This window comes from Phalacrocorax carbo, chromosome 6 (assembly GCF_963921805.1).
Source record: "Phalacrocorax carbo chromosome 6, bPhaCar2.1, whole genome shotgun sequence".
Classification (NCBI taxonomy): domain Eukaryota; kingdom Metazoa; phylum Chordata; class Aves; order Suliformes; family Phalacrocoracidae; genus Phalacrocorax; species Phalacrocorax carbo.
The window spans coordinates 20,322,042-20,345,533 of NC_087518.1; the positions used below are offsets into that span (position 1 = coordinate 20,322,042).

At 37.0% G+C, this 23,492-nt stretch overlaps 1 protein-coding gene across 12 annotated transcripts in view; it reads left to right on the top strand.

Moving 5' to 3' along the window:
- The window catches only part of DOCK3 (dedicator of cytokinesis 3), a 222,954-nt gene that overhangs the window by 113,323 nt on the left and 86,139 nt on the right, over window positions 1–23,492 (top strand). For all 12 annotated transcript variants that reach the window (XR_010373348.1, XM_064454097.1, XM_064454103.1 and 9 more), the window contains exons 10-14: window positions 2,352–2,433; window positions 8,978–9,038; window positions 11,303–11,450; window positions 19,265–19,353; window positions 22,983–23,108. Coding sequence is in view for 11 of the 12 variants with exons in the window: in XM_064454097.1 (XP_064310167.1) it covers window positions 2,352–2,433; window positions 8,978–9,038; window positions 11,303–11,450; window positions 19,265–19,353; window positions 22,983–23,108 (506 nt within the window). In the remaining variant the exon portion in view is untranslated. The remainder of the gene's footprint in view (window positions 1–2,351; window positions 2,434–8,977; window positions 9,039–11,302; window positions 11,451–19,264; window positions 19,354–22,982; window positions 23,109–23,492) is intronic.

The following is a 23,492-nucleotide window of genomic DNA, read 5'->3' on the forward strand; positions in this document are numbered from 1 at the left end:
CCTATTTGGAAATTGATGCTATAAAAGTTAGTTATCATCTGCTTTATGCCTTGTATTAACCAGAGGTTACCTGTGGGCATCACTGTAACTGTCCTGCTTGCTCCTCTCCTGAAATTCATTGCGCAGGGAGAGCTGAATGCCAGCAACTGTAACTGCTGCTAAACTAACACCTGTTTCAGTTTATGTTAATATTTAGAGTTCTACAATGTAATTGCTCAGGTAGTGCTGCAGGTCCTGCTCGTGTGGCCCTTTTGCTGGACCAACAAAAGACTGAGGCAAACAGCTGGGAGAAGAAACTGCTTTGGCTGTCCGCCTTGAATTGCTTGCTACTACGTGTTTTCACAACCTTAATTAATTACCAGCAAAATAATGGGCACAAGACTGAGTTAATGATAAAGGTTAAGAAGGTAATTAATGTGTTTTTATTGAAAATAGGTCTTATTTTGAAAATTCTGACTTCTTTTATTTGTGATTTATGTATTAGAGGTAACTATGAAGACATAATATTGTTGTTGTAGTGCAACTGTTACTGCAGTGTACTGAAGTTGTAATATAATGCTGCACTCCACTTAATACATCATAAGTTCTTACTAAAAGATCAGATTATACCATGTCATTAAACTGTTTGCTAGAACATTCTGAACTTACTAATTGGCATCTCAGAAAGTAGCTGTAGGTAAAGAATCATCAAATACCTGTTTCTTGTAGGGCTTTTTGGGGCATGTTAACAATCTCCGAGCCCATAAGCATCTGCTGCAGCTTACTTAAAATTATTGCTCAATGTAGTTGTGGTATATATGGAGGTTGGATTAATAGTGAGCGATAGGGAGAGCAAAACAGCCAGAGAGCATGATCTGGATTGCTTAGCAAGGTAAACTAAGCAAATAAACATGCAAAGATGTATAACAAGATGCTTACAGAACCATGCTTACAGAAGTAGGGACCATTCTGACAAAAGGAGCAGTTCTGAAAATATATCAGTATTTATAATGGACAGGTTGCTTCAAATGAACTCGCAGTGTAATGCTGTAGTAAAAAGGCTGTGATGTTTGATAAATTAGCAGGGGCTTGATTTCATCTGTGTGGAATACACATATGTGTGTATTTGTATTTGTGGTGTAGGTGGTACCAGTACTAGACTGGTACAAACTTACATTTCAGAACTGTTCTTGAAATGGTGTTGAAAAATCACCCTATGGATAAGTTCTATAAAATGATTCCAGGACTTTTTCTTGCATTTCTTAACAGCGTTAAATTGCTTACTTGTTTGGAGAGGTGTTTGATTATATAATGTAATTAATGACTGATATCACTACCCTGTAAGAAATTAGTTTTTCTAAAGGGCTTTTTAACATACAAAAGAAAGCATCACAAAAAGCAGTGGCTAAATACTGAAACCAGGCATTTCCAAGCTGATGTTAACCCATGTGCTTTAACAGTAGGGATGAATAGCCTTTTGGAGCAAGCTAGCAAAGGAAGTAGTGCGTACTGTACATTTTCATAATTTTCAGGCCAACAGTGGATATACGCTGGAAAATACAGTTTAGTCAAATAAAGGTTACTGGAATTGATACAGTCATACTGGATAAAATTGAAAGGATCTGTGATACAATGTAAATGTAACTAGAAGATTTAATGGTGTGCTTTTGCTTTATTTCTGTTAATCTGTAGGAAGAAAATTCTGGTCAATAGTGTGTTGTCACACATCTAATAAATAAATTACTCTTACTCGTCTAATTTATTTGTATACATAAATTCTCTGTCTTAAGAATTAATATCTATGTCCATGGCTCACCATCCATAGAAAGGATTATGCATTTTGCAGTCTGGCTATGCACACACTGTTTTTGCTGGTAAAAGGACTGTTTAGTTTGATTGATAAACAGTTCTATCAATTGAATCTTAATGTGTTTGAATTAGTATATTGCTTCTATAAATAGTATATGTTGAAGGAGATTGCTTCATTGGTATTCTTGTTACGTTTAGCTTTGAGTGGATTCTTATGAACTTAGTTTTACTGAAAGCCTCAGCAAATGTGCTTTAGCCTTTGCCTGAAGAACTTACAATGTGTTCAGATCCTGTGCTTCATATATTCATATTATTTTAACGTTATTGCATCATGAATATGCATCAACATGTTTTCACATGCAGAGTACTTGCTATTAAAAGTCTTCTATGCTATTCCATGTAATTTTGTCTAGATCAGTAAATACTGTTTCACATGCTTTGGGAATCTAAAAATTATAAAACCTAGTGCGTCTTCTTTCAAAAAACATATCTACCTCTATTTTTATGTTGAAGTGTGTACATGAAACTCTTGTTTATTTTTTTTAATATTGCTTGCTTTTTAGTGAGAGGTTTATGGTGAGATTAAACAAGAATGGAGGCCCCAGGAATCCAGAGAAGATAGATCGAATGTGTGCACTTTTCACAGTACGTGTCTGTTCCCTTTCTTCTTCCCTTACAGTAGTATGGTTGTAGATGTAGTCACCCTGAAGGGAAAAAAAACGATTCTTCCTTTCCAATATATTGAGTAGAATGGAAGCTGTTTCTAAGTTGTGTTATGATTATAACTAAATGCTAATGTAAGAAAATGGACGTACTTCTAAAATATTTTTATGGCTGAGTAAATATCCTGAAGTCTTTCCTTTTAAGTGCTCTAGTTCCTGCTTATATTTTTAAATATTGATTATTTCTGTTGCATGTGCTGTGCTCTTAGATAACAGGGCACAGGAAAAAGCTGTGTTGTCCTGAACACAAAGCAAGGCACTTTTTTCAGAATCAAAGTTAGAAAAACAGTCACAACAACACACACATGCACACAGAAGAGAAAATTCTCCAGATTTTTGTCATGGCCCTTTCAAGAGTCCGTGTAGCAGCCCCAGGTAGATGGTGCAGCAGAAGCCTCCCAGGTCGCCAGCACAGTGTGTGTGATGGAACAGAAAGACAGGGGTGTGCTGCAGAAGCAGCAGCCAAGTTGAGCTACAGAGGGTTGGTTGTAATAGAGGAAACACCGTGACTTCCTAAGTTTCTACAGCAGGTCTGTGCAAATAGCTACCCTGTCCTGACGCAAAGCAGATAGGACCAAGTGTACCAGCAGTCTTGAACCATCTTTGCCAGAAAGACAGGATAAGTGATATCTGTCTGTGGCTCCTACCAGATGATACCTCAGTTGAGAGTGAAATAGCCAGCTAAGATTTAGTTCCTTTTCATTCTTCAGACTCACCACTCACTTAACTGCCTTCTTATTTTCTAGTTTTGGTTATACCACAACAGTAGTTTCAAAACACTCAAGCTTTAGTATGCATTCTACAATGGTCTTAAGTTCTGTTAAATATTGCCTCAGCATCATGTGTCAGACCATCATTTTATCTGCTACTTCTCAAAAAAGATATGGAAATCTGGAGACACTGAAACTTAACAGTTCATCACAGAATAACTGTAAGGAATTTCAGATCCCAAGTGTGATAAACACCTTCCATCGTGACTCACCTTTAGCTAGTGCACATGCTAGAAGCAATTTGGCAGAAGTATTTTTACCTCCAGTGAAGAAAAAAATGTCAGGCAGCTTTAGTATAATCTTTAGTTCTGGCAGTGAAACCCTCTAAGGTCAAGCAGGGCTGGACACTGAAATAGGCATGGTTCCCAGCTCCATTCCTGTTTATCCTTTAAGAAGGTAGCTGTATTTCTGCTCTTAAGGAGCAGAGCATAGCTAGCCAGGTGTAACGATGCTCAGTTCTGCCTCTGTCTGAGTATAGGAGGTGCAGGTCAATCCAAAATTAGCACTGACATTGATGCTGACAGCAGCAGCAGTTCTGGTTTTGGCACTGTCGGTGAAGTGCTACCAGCTGATTAAATGTCAGCAAAGGTAACAGTGTCTTAGTGTTGCCATTGGCACTGATGACTCCATTGTTGGTAACTCAAAACCAAGTATCTTTCTCTTCTACGAGAAAGGTGGCCAGTGAGCAAGCTTCACCACAGGCATCTGGATTGTGCAAAAAGGTTGAGTGTAGGTTTAAGAATTGTTCTAAGGATTACTCCCAAAAGGCAGCATAGACTGGTTTGTATCAAGTTTGGCACTTTCTGGCCTCCGAGGTTCATCATTGTTAAAAAGATTTTCACCGTCAAACTTTCCCGTCTACACTGATGCCACTCTACTTAGGGTCATGCAACAGCTGTCCTGTTCCACACTGTGTTGTGAATAGCGTGAAACAGTTTCGCTCTGGTGACCTGCAAACCAGCCTTTACACAATTTCAAAAATTAAAAAAAAAACCAAACAAACCAAAAGAAAAAACCATATGCTATGGCCAGGGCCATAAAATAGTTCCAGGAGAGACCTGCTGATTATTATGAGTGGGGCCAGCCCCAAGTATTGCAGACATGCACCACTCTAAGGAACCTATTCTTCTGACCAGAGATCACTCCCAAGCTATTTTTCTATTTAACTATACAAAAATAGCAAAGCTGCCTCAGTATCAGCTCTGAGAGTCGCTTAGACTTGTCTCTCACTCCCTCTGAGAGAATATATACTCTACATAACAGGAATTACGATAATTGGGAAAATTATCTGTGAAAAAAATGGCACACTTCTGATATAGTATTTTTCATTGATGTATTCGAAGAACTTTCCAAATTATGTAGCAAAGGAGCAACAAATAATAGCTTTTTGAATAACCATTTTATCTGCAATGGTTCTATCCTATCATAATTTCTTAATTATGAAATTATTCCAAAATAAGATAGCTCTATGATTTTCAGGTTTGTTCCCAAGTTTGTGTTAGTCTTTCCTTTAAATCTAGTTATTTATTTCCTTGCCCTGCATTACCTTTCTAAAACTCTAATCTTTCCAAGAGGCAAGAAGCCCAACATCTTAGATAATTCAAGGTATCCCTGTCTTTTCCTTCTATCTCTGTTGCTTCTAGGGGTTCAGCTGTCTCCTTGTGTAAGAAATCAAAATTACTTAGGTTTTGTTTTTGAATCTGCTGTCATATCATACCAAAGGTGAGAAACTGCTTCCTATGAAGATTAAAGCTCGCTCAAGCAAACACCAGCCTTTGCGCGCTTAGAAACATTCCTGTGTCCAAATTAAAATGTAATTACACAGTATAATCTTGCTATTTCTGTTAAATATTCTCTGTGGCTATGAGGTTGGCAACTGAATTTGGTAAGGCTGTTTAAATAATTAATTAGTGGCAGTCAGGTATCCTTGATTCCACTGTTTTGGGGGTGGTGGTGTTTGGGTTTTTTTAACATACAATTATACCTTTATAGAAACCAGCATTGTAAAGAACTAACCATTATTATAGAGTAACTCCTTTCCATACCTGGGGTGGGGGGTGTAAATTAGGGATGATTTTTCTAAAGCGTCATGCAGTTAGAATTATTATAAAATTATTTTGTTTATCAACCACTGTCACTTAAGAAGCTCAGAAAGATGTGGGAAATAAATCCCCAGTGGATGCGGTGCTAAGAACACCTTTCTGGAAAATGATTTATTTATATTCCACACAAGCAAATAATAAATGTAGTTTGTCCTCTTCTGGGTCCTAAGAAATGTGCGTGGATTCTCTGCAAAGAAATTATCTGAAGAATTCCTCACAGGGGTTGGGGTTTTTGATTGTTTGGTCCATGTCATAGTAGGGTTTTTCCCCCTTATAAAAAGCTTCTCCTGTACAAAATGAAATAGAAGGCCAGCTGGGCCCACGTTTTTTGTCTTTTGACTATGACACAGTATATTTTTTTGTGAAATTGAAAAGTGACTGAAGTGTGAGCACATCAATATGTGCATGCCCTACCATTTTCTGATATTTTGACAGCTGCCCTTTGAAAAAACAGTTCTCCAAATTGCTGTATAATTAGAACTGGTAATCTGATAGTATAATAAAATTCCCACTGTCAAATCACAGATATTTTCAAGAATCTGTTGTTCTCTAGAGTATTAAGTACTACCTCCAAGTTTTTTTGCTTTTTGAAATGTATTGTCAGGCACTACTGAAACTAAAACTGTGTCAAAGCCCTTCTTATTGTGGAACTTCAATTTCTTCAAGACATGCAAGATAAAGCCTACCATATGCTACACTGGTATGTTAGGTGACGAAGAAAGCCTAGAAAGTATGTTCCCTTATTCATGCAGCAGCAAAATAAGACTTGAGGAGAAAACGCTAAGGAAGATTTATATAGCTTAATTCTTTGGCTTCAGAGAGACATGATCTGCTAGCGGGTAAGCATACCAAACAGCATATTTGCAACTCACTGCATATGCTGCCCAGGGAAATACAGTACTCCTTTTAAACAGAGTAAGAAGATACAGCCATTAATTTATTACTTGTCTCCTGTAATTTAGCAATATATCACTATTTGAAAGGGACTGAAACTTCTCCTTAGTAAATTCTTTTTATGCCTAGTTCTCAGTCACTGTGTCCAGATTTTATTGTGCTGTATGTCACTATAAGCTGACGTTCAGTATTTACGTGCATTGCCATCATAATCTCAGTTGTTTAGATTTGATTTCTCAGGTCACACGGGAAAGAAATTTGCTCTGTGAATTAAAGTTCATGGTTTTGCTTCCTGTAAAATATGATTTTTAATTCACTAAATTGGTTCATACTGGGAATGACAGAACTTAGATGTCCATAGTTTAAAATTTCCCCCCTTTTATAAAAAATTGCATTACTTCCTTTTACAGTGGTTTTAATACCAGTTGAGGGCGGGGTTAAAAACAAAAGCACAGTATTTTATCTGAATGTGTGTCACTAAGATTTTTCCAGTTGATTTTTGCATTGTATTAAAAAAAACGTAGTATTAGAAGATGAAACTACATTTGTGCATAAGCACATCCACCATTGTTGTTCTGCCCACACAAGTGTGCCTTTTAGAAGTTACTATTACCGCTGAGGTGGATATCTTTATTCAGTTGAAAAGGTAAAAAAGAAAGTGAAGAAACATGAACACAGCTATCGTCTCAAGTTGTTTGTAAAGTCATATATAAATCGTTAGAGCTGTTTTTAAAAAGCTTCATGTTGAAAACATTTTGTACAAACAAAAAAATTTTTTTTAAATTATGTGAGGTTGATGTCCTTTGCTTCAGTGTGAACAACAGTAACTGAGCTTTGGATGTTTCTCTTTCACATGCGCATATGCTTCACTGTCCCATATTCTTAGGATGAATACATTAATAATCTTGTGTTTCCAGTTGCTCTTCTCCTGAGAAATGACTGGATCAATGCCCTTTATGGTTGGAGAATTTGGAGGCCGTATGGCATAAGTCAGTTTGTAACAATACGCTGATAGCACTTAATAGAGTGGAGAGAGAGAGAGAGAGAGGTGCAACAGCTCTTGCTGTAGAGCATAAAGAGCCTTTTTGTATCAGAGTCTAAAACATGAATGAATATTCTCGCAGTACATACTATCTGTTTAAAATCTTGTCTTGGAAGCTAGTAACATAAGGAAAACTTGTAGAACAATGCTAATGTTTTTAGGAATAAATGTCTCTTAAAACTTAAAAAAAAAGGGGGAGAGTGTCTTAAAAGTTGATCTTTGTTTATAATGTTATCAGAAAAAAATGTAACATGCCAAGGAAATTGCAATTAAGACAGCTTCTAATATGTTAATGCAAAATGCCACAGTGATGAATTATTGACAAGTAATCTATACATATTTTCTTAATTCATTTTCTTTAATAGTAAAAATTTGCCAGTGGCAATAACGCTTTTTTGTCTTCATTAGCTTCAACTTTCCTTTTGTTCTTCTGTAGGTTCTCCTTTTTTTTTTTTTTTTTGCTTCAAGCTCATTTTTAAAAGTTTTGACCTGCTATTCCGTTACATGGTTTTCAGAGTTTTCATTCATTTATATGGTTGCTTGCCATAAAATAACTTCTGGGAGATCTTAAGGTCCTATGTTTTACTAAGCAATTACCTAATCTTAAGAGTGAGTTTGTTTTGTAGTTTTTTCCAATACCCTATCACTGTTTCTAATGTACTAAATATAAGCGCCCATCTATGCTACTTAAACTGTTAGAATGTTTTTAGCCAAATGTGGCCCTTTCCAGCTACCATGCTCCCCACATAGTTCCTTGGCATGTTTCAGCAGTTCAAAAGGGGCAGAAAGCATTTCTAGTCATGCATGCAGCCTACCACGGTTTTGGAGTTCTAAGAAGGCTAGCTATGAACTAGGTGCCCTTGGCTCCCATCAACTCATAAAGATAGAGCCTGTAGGCTCTATGCATGGTTGAGACACTGCCTTGCTGCTTTCGTAGTATAATGAACATGTATAATATGAAACAGAATTAAAGCTGCACATTTAAAAGCTTTAAAATGAACCATGTCTCTGAGTCTCCTACCTTTTTTCCTTTTCAGGCTTTTGCTTGTCCTGAGGAATTGCACCTATCCACTCATAAGATAAAACACACTTAAAGTTTTATCTAAATTCTGATAGTCATGCTGCAACTTTTTTCTAGAGCCATCATGTGAGACTAAGACTACACAATAAGAAGTCAGAAGTGCCAGAAAAGGAAAGCAGAAGCAAAGGAACAGGGTTAGGGACAGGTCTGTGACCTGCAGTCAGGGAATGAGGTGAAGGAACCCAGAATGAGTTGCAGCTGGGGTAACTCAGGGGTTTAAATTAACTTTGTAAATTTATAATACAGTCTAATAATGTGTTTGAATTAAGGATTAAATTAACATTTTAAATGTTTGCTAGAATTTTGATACAGCATCACTAATCAGTGGAGTCAGAATCTTTCATTTATTTTCCTTCTAAAGAACATTCCAACCTAATATAATCCTTCTATGCTTTATTTTCCTTGCGTGTAAATTAGAAATAATAATAGTTTCTCTTATTTAAAGGTGCAGGGGCTAAATGAATGGAGAGTGATACTGTGTAGTCCTTATTATTGTTCATGGAAATTTTGTAGGCACTTAGTTTGGAAGTGCAGTGTGTTCTGTTTTTTTACTGTCTGTATTTTTTCCAATCTTTTAGGATCTCAGCAGCAAGGACATGAAGAGAGATTTGTACATAGTTGCCCATGTAATACGAATAGGTACAGTATGATTTATTATTTGAAATATATACAATGTTTTTACAATATTTTTAAATGTATGTTTTACTTAACTGACATTATAATGATTTAACCAGTTAGAAAACTCAGTCATAGACCATGCCTATTTGCTGAGATTAATATTCAGACCATATGTAGCTAAGTGTTAAAAGGTTACTGATGACTCTTTTAACAGTGATTTTTTTTTTTACCTCTGTCTAAAACAAAATATTTGATTAAACACCACATTTGGGGGAGGAGGGAAGAACTAAAAGGCTTTTTGTTTAACACGGCAAAATTTCAAATGAGGTCTTTTTACTGATGATATATAGCTAGTTTACAGGGCAGAATATCAGTGTACCTGGCTCTTCACATGGAGTAAATCAGCAGCTGTTAGACAAATATACATGAAGATCTGTTTTCTGCTGTAGGAGTCTGCAGTGCATCCAAGAGCCCACACTTGAGTTTAGGAAGATGGCTATAAAATATAAGATCAGGGAAGCTGTCACACATGTCAGGTGTTCTTTCTACCTGCTGATGCCAAAAAGGAACAATAGCAGCAGTACCTGCCTGCTGGAAGCCTCTCAAGCTTGCAGCCCAATATTTAGCAGCAAACACTTGCTCCTTTCCAGGTCCTCTTGGCTGCTCCCATAGACCTATCCAAAGGAGAGATCTGGATGTGCAGTACCTAGACCTTACCCTACCCAAGGAAGAAAGCCCTTCCTTACTAATTGGCTTGACTAATATTTCTTTATAGAATAGGTTTCTCTGACTATTCGTAGGCCAGGCTAGGCTTCATTTATTCTTTTTGAGATTTGCAGTAGCAAGAATGGAAAGTGTTTATGATTGAAGTTGAATTTAGGATGTGTCTTACACAGTATAGTGCAGTGCTTGAAGTACTTCATGGACAGCTAGAGGAATTTTTTATCCCAGCAGTGTGTTTAAGTGAAGTGACTGTATGACTTCTGGTACATGAATTAAATTGCTAGAATCTCTTCTAGGTGGAAGGTGCTGGATAGAACAAAACCCTCCAGTTAATAAGGATATAATTAGTTAATAACAGGAAGTTAAGTGGTTCTAAACTATGAATGCGTGTGCTTTCACTGAGGAATTAGCAAGTAAATATTTTATCTTTGTTAAATATAACTTATTTAAATAGTTAAGCCTAAAATGTTAATAACATATAGTAGGAATAACAGACAGTTTCTTTAGTTGTATGATTCTAAACAATGGACTAGTGCACTGTCTTTCATGTTTTTGAGGTTTCCAATTCACTGAAAAATGGCTAGCTAGTGTTTGCAATGAAAGGTTATTTAACTGTATTTCCAGCTCATTCACTACTAGCATCCATTACCAGCCACAGATACCTTTTCTGAAGTACAGGTTTAAACAGCTTAGTGAAACCATAGCTTTTTTGTGTTGTCCCGTGAACAACAATATGCCTTCTAATTCACAAATGTATTAGAAGGATCTGTTTTTCATTATCTGACTTTACTGGTCATAAAGTGTCTAAAAGTTAGAATTACTCTGTATCACTTGAGATGATGAATGAACTTGTAGAAAGACATAATGTAGTTCAAGCTCAGATTCTTAACCTTGATGCAAAGAGTGCTGGACAAATTATTATGTGTAATGTTACAAGGTGGTTTGGACTTTTATAGTGATTTTTCTGGTCTTGGTATTTTTCACTCTATTAAAAAACTGCTTTAGCCATAGAAAGGTAATCAATGAGCTGCTTCATATCTCAGAATTCTACATTTTGTGCTCCAAGACAAACATGAGATATGATACAATATATAATACATTCCCTTAAAGCAATTGTATAAAGTGAAGATTTGTATAAGGACAGGGCTATAATGCAACAACCGCAGTGAATCTTTGTGTGAATGCAGAGAGGTGAGTACAAGCCGTGTTCTTGGCTCATTCAGCAGATGATTTGTAGTCAGCCCAGCTTGGACACAAATATGTGTCATGGGGCTGCAAATCAAAGATGGCCAGACATGATGGTGTTCACTTTGCCCTTGAGTGTTCTCTTAGCTAATTGAGGTGATGGGTCTTAATCAAAGTAGCCCAGTGGGTCAGGTGGGTTCAAATGGACCTCTGGATTTGAAACTGTGTAAGAAGAAAAAAGAGCAAGAAGTATAGGAAAGACTGCAAGCTGTAGCTGAAACTTACTGTAGGTATGCATACTCAGAGGGATAATAGAACAGAATAGACAGAACAGCTGCATGTGAATCTCTAACGTTTTAAATTTCTATTAATTTTAGGTCGCATGTTACTCAATGACTCAAAAAAAGGGCCCCCTCATTTACATTATCGCCGCCCCTATGGTTGTGCAGTATTGAGTATCATGGATGTACTTCAGTCAATCTCTGAAATAAAAGAAGAGAAGGATTTTGTTCTCAAAGTTTACACGTGAGTAACTCCTAGAAGGGAAAGAATTAGGAAAAACACTGTATATGTTGGGTGATGAGATACTAAAGAGATGCTAAATATCATGGTGCCATAAACTGCACTTACTGCTTTATCCTCCTCACAAGGTAAACTACTGCTGTTGGCACTGGGTTTTGCTCCTTTATTATCCCGGAAGCTCATAGAAACTAAGTATGATCACAGATGTTTTAGGTATGTGAAGTGCTTCAGAAATTATTTAATATTGCCCAAATCTGTGTGACATGCAAAGCTGCACTTTTATTAATATGGTCTATTTTAAACCTGCTAAGCTCAAAACCAAAGAAATAGGCTGTATTTCACGTGATGATGGGCATAGTTACTTGTGCCTCATCTCCTATTCCTTATCAGTCATGGTGATGAACAAAAGAAGTAGAAAACAACTGAAGTCAACAGTGTGTGACCAAAAAAATCAAAACAAGTCAATGTTTTTTAAGCAAGGATCTACAGTTTTTTGTGATTTTGAACTAACATTCTTATTATGAAATGTGGTCTCACAGTTGTAATAAAGAGGTCACAGACAAGCTGTCTGGAGACTGCAGGGAATATTTAAATCTCTTGTCAGTGAGGATAAATACTGGCAAGATCTGCTTTGCAGGTGGGCTGAGATACAGCTGACATTACTTTGTGGTCTGTGGCCACTATCTGAGTAATAAGATAATTGGTGGAGGGGGTGTTATAGAACTTCATTATTCTTTGAAAAGTGCATTCAGCAGCAGAAAATCTGACATTCAAAGGAAACTATAAATGAAAAAATGGCTTTCACTGTTCACTGAAAGATTCTTGGATATCTCTTCATACATTAGAAATCTGTAAGTCCAAAGAAAAGGCTCTCAGAGTCAGCTCTTCCGTTTTTCTTTTGCCAACAGTTATGAAACTAGCAAAAATTTCAAGTTAGAGGGAAGAAAATGGTTTTCTTTCTTCTCTTTGCCAATAGAAACTGAATAATCTTGGTGTTTTGTCACCATTCAGTTTCAGTTTATCCTAAACCAGTGGTTTTTGGTTATATCGTTTATGTTAATATTGGCCTTATGGATATGTGTTAATATATATTGCAACTGCAACGTTTTGAATATTTACAGTAAAGGAATATTCTGAATATCAAATTTCTGTTTTGATGCCCTTTTAATGCATCTTTAGGTTCTTATTCACTGAAAAATATTATCAAAAAAACCCTATAAAATACAGGACTTCTCCATTTGTCAGTGACAAATTCATGCAGCCATTTAGAGCAATCCAAAGTCCTAATACTATGATCAAAAAAAATCACAGGATAGAAAGCTTCCCTTTTCTTCCTCTTAATCTGAAGTGTTTTGTAAGTATGCGTTCCCTTCACGTCACCCAAGGTACCAGCTGTATCTGCCTAAATGAATACGTCTCTGCCAGCTGTTCTTCACATCTGCTTCCCCACACCCTTTGCTTTTAACATCCATGCCCCACACCCATTACTGCCTTCCCCGCAGAGGAAGTAGAGCCCATAACAGAATTCAACTCTGTAATCAGATGCTTGTAACTTGTATTGCTATTATCATTTGCTTGAGTTGTTATTAAGTCTTGTACATCATTATTTTATGCTACTGCTGTTTGGAGTGCTCTCTGTAAAACTCCCAACAAAAATCTTCAGAAGGGAAAATGGATATATCTAAAGGGCACCAGCTTATCCCTTTTGCAGCTTTTATAGCTGTTGGTCTTCCACACTAGAATGTTTTCACAGGTTTATCTGCTTGCATCTTTTCTTTGCACATTCTTTTAGCTAACCTACCTTTTCTTGCTTTGTAGACTAAAATTGAAATGACAGATTTTTGTCCCTTGTAAGTTTAAAATTGTATATGAATGCTTAAACAATGCTGAAGTGATTTTCGTACCTGCTGCTCTCATTTTGATTATTGTTAAAATGCCTCAGGCCAAGTGAAAAACATCACAAAGATGTGATAAGGAGGGAGGTGTGTCTGTATTTTTAAAGGACCAGTAAAAAACCCACTCTTTTAGTAGCTATCTGGCTAAAGTTAAATCTTACAGCTGCCATAAAAGAGACAGTCAGCATACAGACAGAAAAGCCTTTTCACGGGGAGAAGCTGGAAAAAATCTGAGAGACTGAAAACCTAACAAAGGCTGAAACATGTGGCGCTTCATTGGAGAGTTTTGCTGGATCCACAAGAGAGAATGCTTATGGGGAAAAAGAAAAAATCAATTTGCATCATCAGTCTTTCTCAGCTTGCCTTATTGTTATTGAAGATTTATGTCTGAAAAATGCTTCTTTCTCACAATCCAGATTTTCCTGTTACTCCCACAGTCATGTTATAATCTTACTAAGAGGATATAATACCACAGCTCTAGTTATAAGCTCATTATGTAAAAGCATGAAGGTTTACTTTTATAATTCTTTTTAATAATATACATGCAAAATACTTTAAAAGGGAGATGGAAACTAAATTCTCAATCTTTTTTTTTCTGAGATCACTTAATTTCATATTTTATGTGAATTTTTATCTTTAATGGAGTTTTTTGCTTAGTGGACGTTACTCTTTGTGTCAGTCTTCCCATTCCCCCCCAAAATTAATGTATTTAATTTTATCTTTTTCAGTTTTATTTGTTGTTCTATTTTATCTCAATCCTTTTTTTTAACTCCTTCAGCACTAGCTCTTAAAATTCCTACCTCTTAACATGGTGTATTGCCTAAATGCCTTTCCTTTTGATATTCAGTTGTTGCTATTTGCCCAGCTGGACAAGAGCATACATTACATTTCTGGCCCCATCTGTCTGACATCAGGGTCTGATGTAGTATGCCAAACATTCCAAATGGTAAATTTACTGTAGAACCAGCCAACCTGAAAAGGTGATGGATGGCCTAGGAGAAAATTCTTGTTTAAACTAGAAATATATTTTGTAATATGTTTGGTATTTAGAGAAGTAAAATGTTAACACATTAAAATGCATTACAGGCAAGTGTTTTCAGGCCAGCATTTCAAACTTCGGAGAATATTCTCCTGTGCTTTCAGGAAATGTGAAGTGCAGCTTACGTTCCTAGTTGGTACAAACCTAGCTTTCAGCTATCTTTACAGTCCGTTGATTTTTGGGATCACTTTGTTCCAGGTTAATTTGCAGGCATAAGTCATTGGAGGCTGAAATCTGTTTTAACTCAAACTCCAGAGGCTAGTAGAGCAACTGAAAAGCTATCAGAGGTTAGAAGTTTTGTGTAGTCTCAGCTGTGAAGATGGAGGATGGTATAGGATTTGTCTTATCTGTGTATCTTTGGGAATATTACTTTCAACAGGGTAAATAAGTTTTAATATCTTGACAAGCGAGAAGTAAACGCAGATAAAATTCACAAAAAAAAAAGCTAAGTTTTTTTTTTCTGACAAGTAAGCTGAATATTGGTTAAAGTTCAGAGTTAGCACAGAACACCACAATTATTGAAAGTGGTTTTGTACTGTCCGTTAATGTCTTAGCTCTGTTGTATTTTGGTTTTGTGAGATTGTTTTGGGGAATGCAAATGTAGTCAGTTTGCCATACTGTTAAGTTCTGGAAGGTCACTTCGGTGCTGACCTGAGTTACTCTGTGCACATCTGATCTCTCCTCCCAAAAAGGATATAGTAGTTACAGAAGGCGTGGAGTAGAGCAACTAAAATGTTTAACGGCATAGAGTTATTTCTTTATGAGAGAGATTAAGAAGGTGGGGGGCTTCAGTTTGAAGAAGAGAAAGGTGGTGGTAGGAAGGGATGCAACCAAGACTTACAAAATCATGGTGGAGGGTAAACTTGTTCACAGACTACAAGAATTAGGGATGGTCAATGAAACTGGTAGGAGGTAACATTAAAATAGATGGAAGAAAGTACTTCTTTGGAAAGAAGATAATGATCTTCTGGGTTTTATTGCCACAGGATGTTGTGAAGTCAGGCAGTATTAGAAGGTCCAAAGGGGATTAGACAAGTTTATGAATGACAGGTCCATAAACAGACAAATAAGAACAGAGATGTGCACTCTAACGTCTGTAACCCAACAACCTTAGGGCAGTCAGGCTCATGTACCCTACCCAAGTAGCATCTGCTATTGCCAGTGTGGGAAGTGTTTTTTTTATGTTCGCTTGTTCTTAACAATCAGCCAAGATGTCTGATACCTAAACCCACTGCAGTAGAAGGAGGAATGTTGGTATGGGTGGAGCTAAGATTTTGGGTAGGATGATCCCAGTCTAACTGCACCAGATAACCCAGGAATACAAGAATACAGCCTGATCAGCACTTTAATTAAATTAATATTTTTGGATAGCGTGTTGGGAGGGAGTAACGTTTAATGGTTTTTCTCAATTTTTTTCCTTTTTTACGGACTACTTCGTGTTTAATTTATTCCAAGTTTTTCTGTGTTCCTTTTGCTTTTATACTAATCAACATTTGCGGGGGGGGGTGTGTCAGTAAGTGTGCCATAACAGGCTTTGTGGCTTATCTCCTTATTCTTGGCAGTATATGGTTTTGCAGTACTGAAGCTGTAGAAAATTACCAGCTACTTCTTGTTCTAGATAGCCTTAATTCCCTTTGCCATGCTATTCTTCAGTTACATAATGCTGCAGACAAAAAATTCCCTACTGTCTTCACAGTAGCTGGTTTGTATCTTACCTAATTTTGCCAACATTATGTACTCCTGGGGGAAACAAAAAAAGGGGAAAAAAATGTTAATATACCTGGGAGAAGTTTTACAAAATTACTTATTTCTCAAGACTCCTGTCTTGCTAGGAGCTGAAGGATTATAGCCTTTGTGGTTTTGGTGTTTGGTTTTTTTTTTAACCTTTAAGAATCAACAGGGCAGAAGTTTAATTTAATTGTTTAATTCAATTGCACTTCAGGAGAAATAAGATTCACTATTGCTACTGAGTTAAAAATTGGTGACTTCATGGGGAATCTTGATATCTTGCATTTGTCGTTTGAATAAAGCACAATTGAATTTAAAAGGGAATTAGACTTGATCAGCATACTGGTTTTTCTTTTTTTCTTTCCTCCTTATTTTTCTTTTTTAACCAATAGCAATATTTGTGGTAAAGATTCTATTTTTTGTTTTCAGTCAGATTATTATACTGGTAAAATTGTCATTTTAGCTGTGCTTACACTAGTGTAAAGTACTCATAACCCTTACGGTGCATCCCTTCATTATGTGGTGACGAGCTATATAGCACTGATGGCACTTTTTCCCTGGCATGATTCCATTCAAGCTTAGTGAGTTTAGCAGGTTGGTTATACAGCGTTCCATACGCTAGTGCAAATAAAGTTGTGTGACTTTGATGTTAAGATAAATAAGAATCCTAGTTCAGGTTGACAGGGACCTCTCTAGTCCAACCTCCTTCTCAGAGCAAGGCCAGCTATGAGATCAAACCAGGCTGCTCCGGGCTTTATCCAGTTGCGTCTCAATAACATCCAAGGACAGAGACTGCACAGCCTCTCTGGGCAACCTGTTCCAATAATGCTTGATTGTCCTCATGGAAAAGCTTTTTCTAATATTCAGTCTGAACCTTTCTTTTTTTGTGTTTATGCCTGTTGCTTTATGTCATCTCACTATGCACTGCTGAAGAATCTGGCTGGTGCTTTTGTCTCAGTAACTGCTTGTAGGCCTTGCTGTTCATGATCCCCATCTTGCCTTGTCTTCTCCAGGCTGAAAAAGCCCAGGTCCCTCAGCCGCTCCTCCTACAGCACATGCTCCAGCCACCTGACCAACCACAGGACTCTCCAACTGTCTGTTTTGTATTTGAAAGCCCAAAACTGAGCACAGTATTCTAGATGCAGACTACCAACTGCTACATGATGTCTTTTCCCAATTGACTGTAGAAGCATATAAACAAATACTAGTTAAATATTGATATGTTTTGTAAGCAGTAATTTACAAAATATAGCTCTGACAATATCTTATCACTGGAGAAAGTTTCCTCTAGCTTTGCATCCTAAACAGAAGTGTGGCATTTCTGACTGAGGTGCCCAAGATCCAGAAAGAAGCAAGCATCCAGGTGTGCTCGTGTTCTGTTTCCTGCTTTGCTGGCTCTCTGATCACATGATGATTTTTTTTGCAAGTTATCATTAAAAAGTATCTGTATTTCTCTATGAGTGGAAACTTAAATGCCTGTTTCTGGTCTTCTCAGCTATCTCTATCACAATATAATTTCCAAATGTTGCAGGGTCCCTAATTTCTCTCTCCGGAATCTTGCCATTAGAGTAATAAGAATATCGGTAGAGCTATAGAGATAGATAGTGATTTAAAGAGGAGTGGTTTTTTTGTGGTTGGTTTGTTTTTTTTTTAAATGTTGCTCCACTTGAAAATATTTATACATAAAGCATGGAATGGAGCAGTAAGAGATTTTGGTTTTGACTTTCCACTACACAGTTACACAATCTGATTTTATTGTGATGGAATAACATCATGCTGTGGCAGAGAGTGTGGCTCCATGCCCCCAGGTCCAGCCAGGCATGAGGCTGAGCCAGTATTCCACATGCGTACAGGCACACAATACATACACATACAGCTGGCCACGGAGATCAACACAGGCAGAAAGTGCACATTCGAACAAACATGTGCAGCACCAAAGGCCTCATCCTGTTTTCCTCTCTGGTTTGTCAGGGTGAAAACTTGCTAGTGGAAAACATGTATACGTACGTATATACACTACAAATCCCTCCGGTCTCTGGTTTTAGACGCTCACTTCAGGCACAGAGCACGACCAGACAAGCATACTGACAGCAACCTATTTACACACGACTGGGACATTTTATACCCTTAAATGTCTATTTCCCCACAATTCGTATTAAGTCTTGAACAATCCCAAAATGCTCTTCCCCAGCGCTCCGGTATCACTAAAGGCAGTAACCCGTTCCAGTCTTGAATCACTTGAATGAAGTGATCCAGAGAGCCTTTCTGGCTCATGCATCTTGGCAGGTTTCGCACCTGGACAATTTGTGGAACATTGTCCTGCAGCAGCCACAGGAGGAGTGAGCAGGGTCAGGGTGCTGCATTTTCTCTGATGAGGTTATCAGGCTTCCCCCACCTGCCATTGTTCCTCTTCTCCTTTGTGTTCAAGATGATAGACCTTGAACTGCATAACCTAACAGGAAAGATAGATTGTCATTTCGATACTAGAATGTTATTGAGGATTTACAGATGGTAACGTAACTGAAAATGAAATGTAACAGTATTTACATGTGCTTATTAAAATTACATATAGCTGAATAAACAATTGTGAAATGTTCCTTCAGAATATTATATACATACAAAATCATACTTTGTGTTGTTACATATTCTTGTCCTACAATTTTGGGGGTCGGGGTTGCATCATGTTTCAAGGTGTTCTGTAAAATATGTAGGTAAGCAAAGTCTTGTTGTAAATGTCTGAGGTACTAAACACCAGGGTTTTATTTAGTCTTTCAAATTTCACTTGTTATTTCTTGGGTTTAACTTTTTTTTTTCCCTAATTAAGCACAAAAAGGTAATATATCGCAACAGTTCATTTCAGCTTAAAATTAATTTTCTATGTGCACAGAATTCAGCTAAAGATGTCCAGAGCTTTCTTCGAGTAAACCAATGGCTATGATGACTACATCCACAGGCTCCAAAGTGTCCATGAAAATGAGATAACTATTAGGGAATGTTTTGTTTCCCTCCACTTTTAAAAATAAGAGTTATGTGGGATTTCTCATTCATCAAAACCCCACAACCTTTCATGTTATCTCTGCAGCAAAGTTGACTTTCTTGTCCTAGTGTGGTTCAGCAGAAAGCTTTTAACTTTAATTAGTGTTCTTTTATTTTAGGTGTAACAATGAAAATGAATGGTGCCAGATCCATGAAAATATTATTCGCAAGTCCAGCACCAAATACACAGCACCCAGCTCAAACTATGGTAAATATTTGCTTGTACATTTTTGTCATAATAACAGCTGAATATGTCCTTTAGGAAACTGCTAATTATTTACAGCAGAGAAATTCAGCGAGATGTGAGATTATGCATAGCCTAATTTCTTTGCTTGTGATGATTTAAAAATTTAGCTAAAATTCATTTACGTTCTGTTCACAGGTGAAAACCTGTATTGTGTCTGCCAAGTTAACCAGGAATTAAAGAAAAAAAAAAAAAAAGCACCTGATATCTTTCCTTCTCGGATACAGCTGATGATAATATTAATTTAGCATGCTAAATTTCATTCATCATTTTATCTGTAGTGTGATTTTATCTCAAGAGAGGTCAGCAGTGGAGAGAGCTAGTGACCTGCTAGAGTATTAGCTTACTCTGAGAGTCTTCATTTATTGGCTATTACAATTACTGCATATGCTATGCTTGTGAAAACTGCTAGCCCATGGGCGGTACAACATAAGCAGCAATCAGCATTGGCAGAACTCTTTTGAAAGGTTTTTTTTTTTTTTGAAGTTACTGTGACCAGACTTGGCTGCACAAGGAGCGAAGAATTTAAATTTTATTCATCATAATTTCCCTGAGTAAAACTGTCTTCCTTTTCATCCTGTATTCCCTTGCAAATTCCAGGTATAGCACACATCTATGGCTTGATCTGCCGAGGATACCAAGCATCCTAGTCAAAAGAAGCAAAGCCAGATGTTAAATTTGTCTGACTGTTCAGAAAATTCTGACTGTCCAGAAAATAAGCAGTGTTTTTGTACCTACAAACTAATTATCAAGAAGACTTTCTGTGATAGTTTCAGTACTAAATGTTTCATTACATAGTTGAGAATAACTGTCTTGGCAGAGTTTTTGTGACCTTTGAATCCATTTTTATTTTCCTAGTTGATGGCAGATAAGCACAGAAGGTAAATCTTGTCCTATTGTTACCTCATTTTATGATTTCTGTAGTTCGCTAATTCAGAGATATCTTTACTATTCTATTCCAAATGAACCAGTCAACAGGATGCACCTCTGCTTCATTACAGCTCGTTCATTACTGAGTGCCCGATTCACTGGCATACTGATGCCCGAATACTGATATTGTCTTAATTTCACTTGTTTGCCTATTGAGATATTATAGTAGAATATCTATGGCAGTTCACACTCCCATAGAAGATATTAAGCACAACAATAAGAAAATAAAACAGTTATCAGGTTTGGAATTTTATTACATGCAAAGTTGGTCTCATTCCCTGCTCTTCCTCCTGTTCCAGTTAAGGTCAGCCACCACTTCTTATTAAAACATTTTCCTGAATTGTTTAGGTCTTCGAAAACTTGGACTGTTTGCCCGTATTTCCAATGCTAGGTGTCTGCCTAAAAATTTTTTCCAAGCATGAGCTTTTCTGAAGAGCAGAAGGAGAGCGAAATAGCTTTTTACCATTGCCTTTGGCTTTTTAAAAATAATTATTTCAAACGTTTCATTAAGGTCTAGTGCATTTCTGGAATAGGAGGTTGAAACTTGGCAGAGGTATTGTCCTGGTGGGAGGGGCTGTATTTCAGGCTGACATCATGGAAGCATAAGTAATACAATTTGGGCCTCTCAGAACCTGCTCTTACAGTGAGAAAATGCTCACATCACATGTGTGGGGGTCTTATTTGTTGTTTGGGTTTGCTTTTTTGTTGTTGTTGTTTTGTTTTTAAGAAAAGCTCTGGTTGTTCCTCTCTCCACCTTCCCAGGTCTTGTGTAATATTAGTCCTTCAGATCTGCTGCAGGGAATAGAAAAATACTGGGAAGATGGACTGAGTAGAAGAGGAGAACTGGAGAGTAGATTTACAAACCTCATGGGGAGAGCAAGAAGCTAGGCAGAAGTTTTTGTGGTGGTATATGAGGGAGGGTATCACATAAGTAATATATGTAGTATCATGCTGGAAAATTACATATTCTGTTACCTCTGGTGACTGATTTTTATAGATAACAGATTAATTCTGATGCTATTTGTTAAGTACTGGGGGTGCTGGGTGTAGGGGCGTCTGAACTTCCAAATTTGCTCCACTCCTTTATGCTAGAATTTTTTATTTTCATTTTTTTGTTTTTAATAGCAAAAGAGGTTATAAAATGAACAAGATTTCTGTGTCAAAAATAGTCAATGTTGATTTCTAATGAACTTGTGTCTTGTGTTCTGTAAAACCTTCTGTAGTGCACACACAGAGACATGTACACTCATACGTGGTATTCAAAGGGTTTGAATTTTTACCATTGTTATAAAGCCTCTGTTTTACCTGCAGTGCTTTGCAGTGCTCTTCTGCCCACTTAGCTGGACAGTTGCAAGTCTATGTTTTGGCAGCTTTTGAGTACATACATGCTGACTGTCCAGCTGGCTGGTTGGCCTATCTTTTCTTTCATTTTAAGGCTTTATGCTCTTTTTTTCTTCCCAACTCCCAGTATTCGTAAAACTTATACAATCTTCATGTTACCTATGTATCTACTTGGTTGCCAAATTTGGCTGAAGCCCAACAACAGGCTTGAAAATTATTTCAAGGGAAGAGATCAGAAACTGGGTGGGAGGTACATGATATTACTGGTTTCATTCCCCTAGTAACTTGTCTAACAAAATGGCGAGTAAATATTTTTCATAAAGCCTATATATTAAGCTTAGGAAACAGCAGATTGTTTGATGGCTCATGGAAGAATATGCATACAAAGCAGTGTTTGTTTTCATATGTGTTCCTCCAGTGAGTGAACAGAGAGGACAGAAGGAGCTATTGGCTATCGTTCACTGAATGAGATACAGATTGTGGAAAATTACTATGTGAATGTACTTCGTGTTGATATGTGAAGCTGGTAGTGTGTGCTCAGCAGATGAGACTAAGCTTACATGGTTGAGCTTTTTCCTGGCATTTTCTGGTTTCTCTAGCTTGACTTTGTAACTTTACCAATACATTATCCTCATTTAGGGGTGTAGTATGCTATAAATTAAAAACAACACGTTGGACTGAGATTAACTGTGTAATTATTCCTAGTGAAGCTATTCAACTGGTATACTGAACAAAGGGTTGCATTGGAAGAGCTAGTTGCTGAGCCTTTCTTACTCTCGTTTTCTGAAGTCACTTTGACCAGTTCGTACCCATGAAACATGTTGAGGTACTGAAGGGAACTTCATTAAAACCAACATTCTTGTATGAAGTAGTTAAAGAAACAAGTGGAAGAGATACACTTTGAGATTTTTTAAAATGGTTTTAAGTGGGATTAAAGGCACTTTACAGATGTTCTACAGTATTGTGTGATGTGGTTGTCAGATGGAGGTGGCATTGCTCATACATGTGTTGTAACTTGCTGTATGTGAGGAATAGAAATAATGCTAAGTAGCTCACTGTATCTCTGTGACATCTCGCCAAAATTAAGTATTCTGATTTTTTTAAATTGTGGTTTTATATAATATTATGCTCTTAACTGATCCCTTAAAGCAGATTTGTTTCTTCCATTTCACTCTTAAATTACTCCAAGGGAGGAAAAAATTGTGTATTAATATATTTGTATTAAATTAACCATGGAGCAAAGCATTATTTTACCTGCATGGCTTGTATATACAGACATCTAATTCTTAGATCTGCAAAAATGAACTATTTTTTTTTCCCAGGACTTATAATATCTCTTCAGCTTCTACGTGGTGACATGGAGCAGGTTCGAAGGGAAAACCCCATGATCTTTAACAGAGGCGTTTCTGTTACCAGGAAGCTGGGTTTTCCTGATGTTATAATGCCAGGTAAACATAACAGCTCTAATCTTAAAATATTGGGTGGGGTTTTTTTCTCATACTCTTCTAGACAAATGTCACAGGGATGGGTGCATTACTCAATGATTAATAATAGAAGAGTTGCCTTATTTATCACTAAATGCCAATTCCAGATTCAGGGAGGCGTGCTAAAACATTTTAATCAACAAACATTATAGTAATAGAAGGTGTTAAATTCACATGTATAAAAGGTGATCTGGAAAGTTTGCTTTGACATTCCTCTTGCCCAGAACCTCCAATTAGATATCCCTCATGTGTGCTAAGCAAAGAGATATTTCTTTTAAAATGCATGAGGTTTCTTCTTCCAAACAATGTAAAGCCTGGATGAAGAGTTTCCACTTTGCCACCTTGATT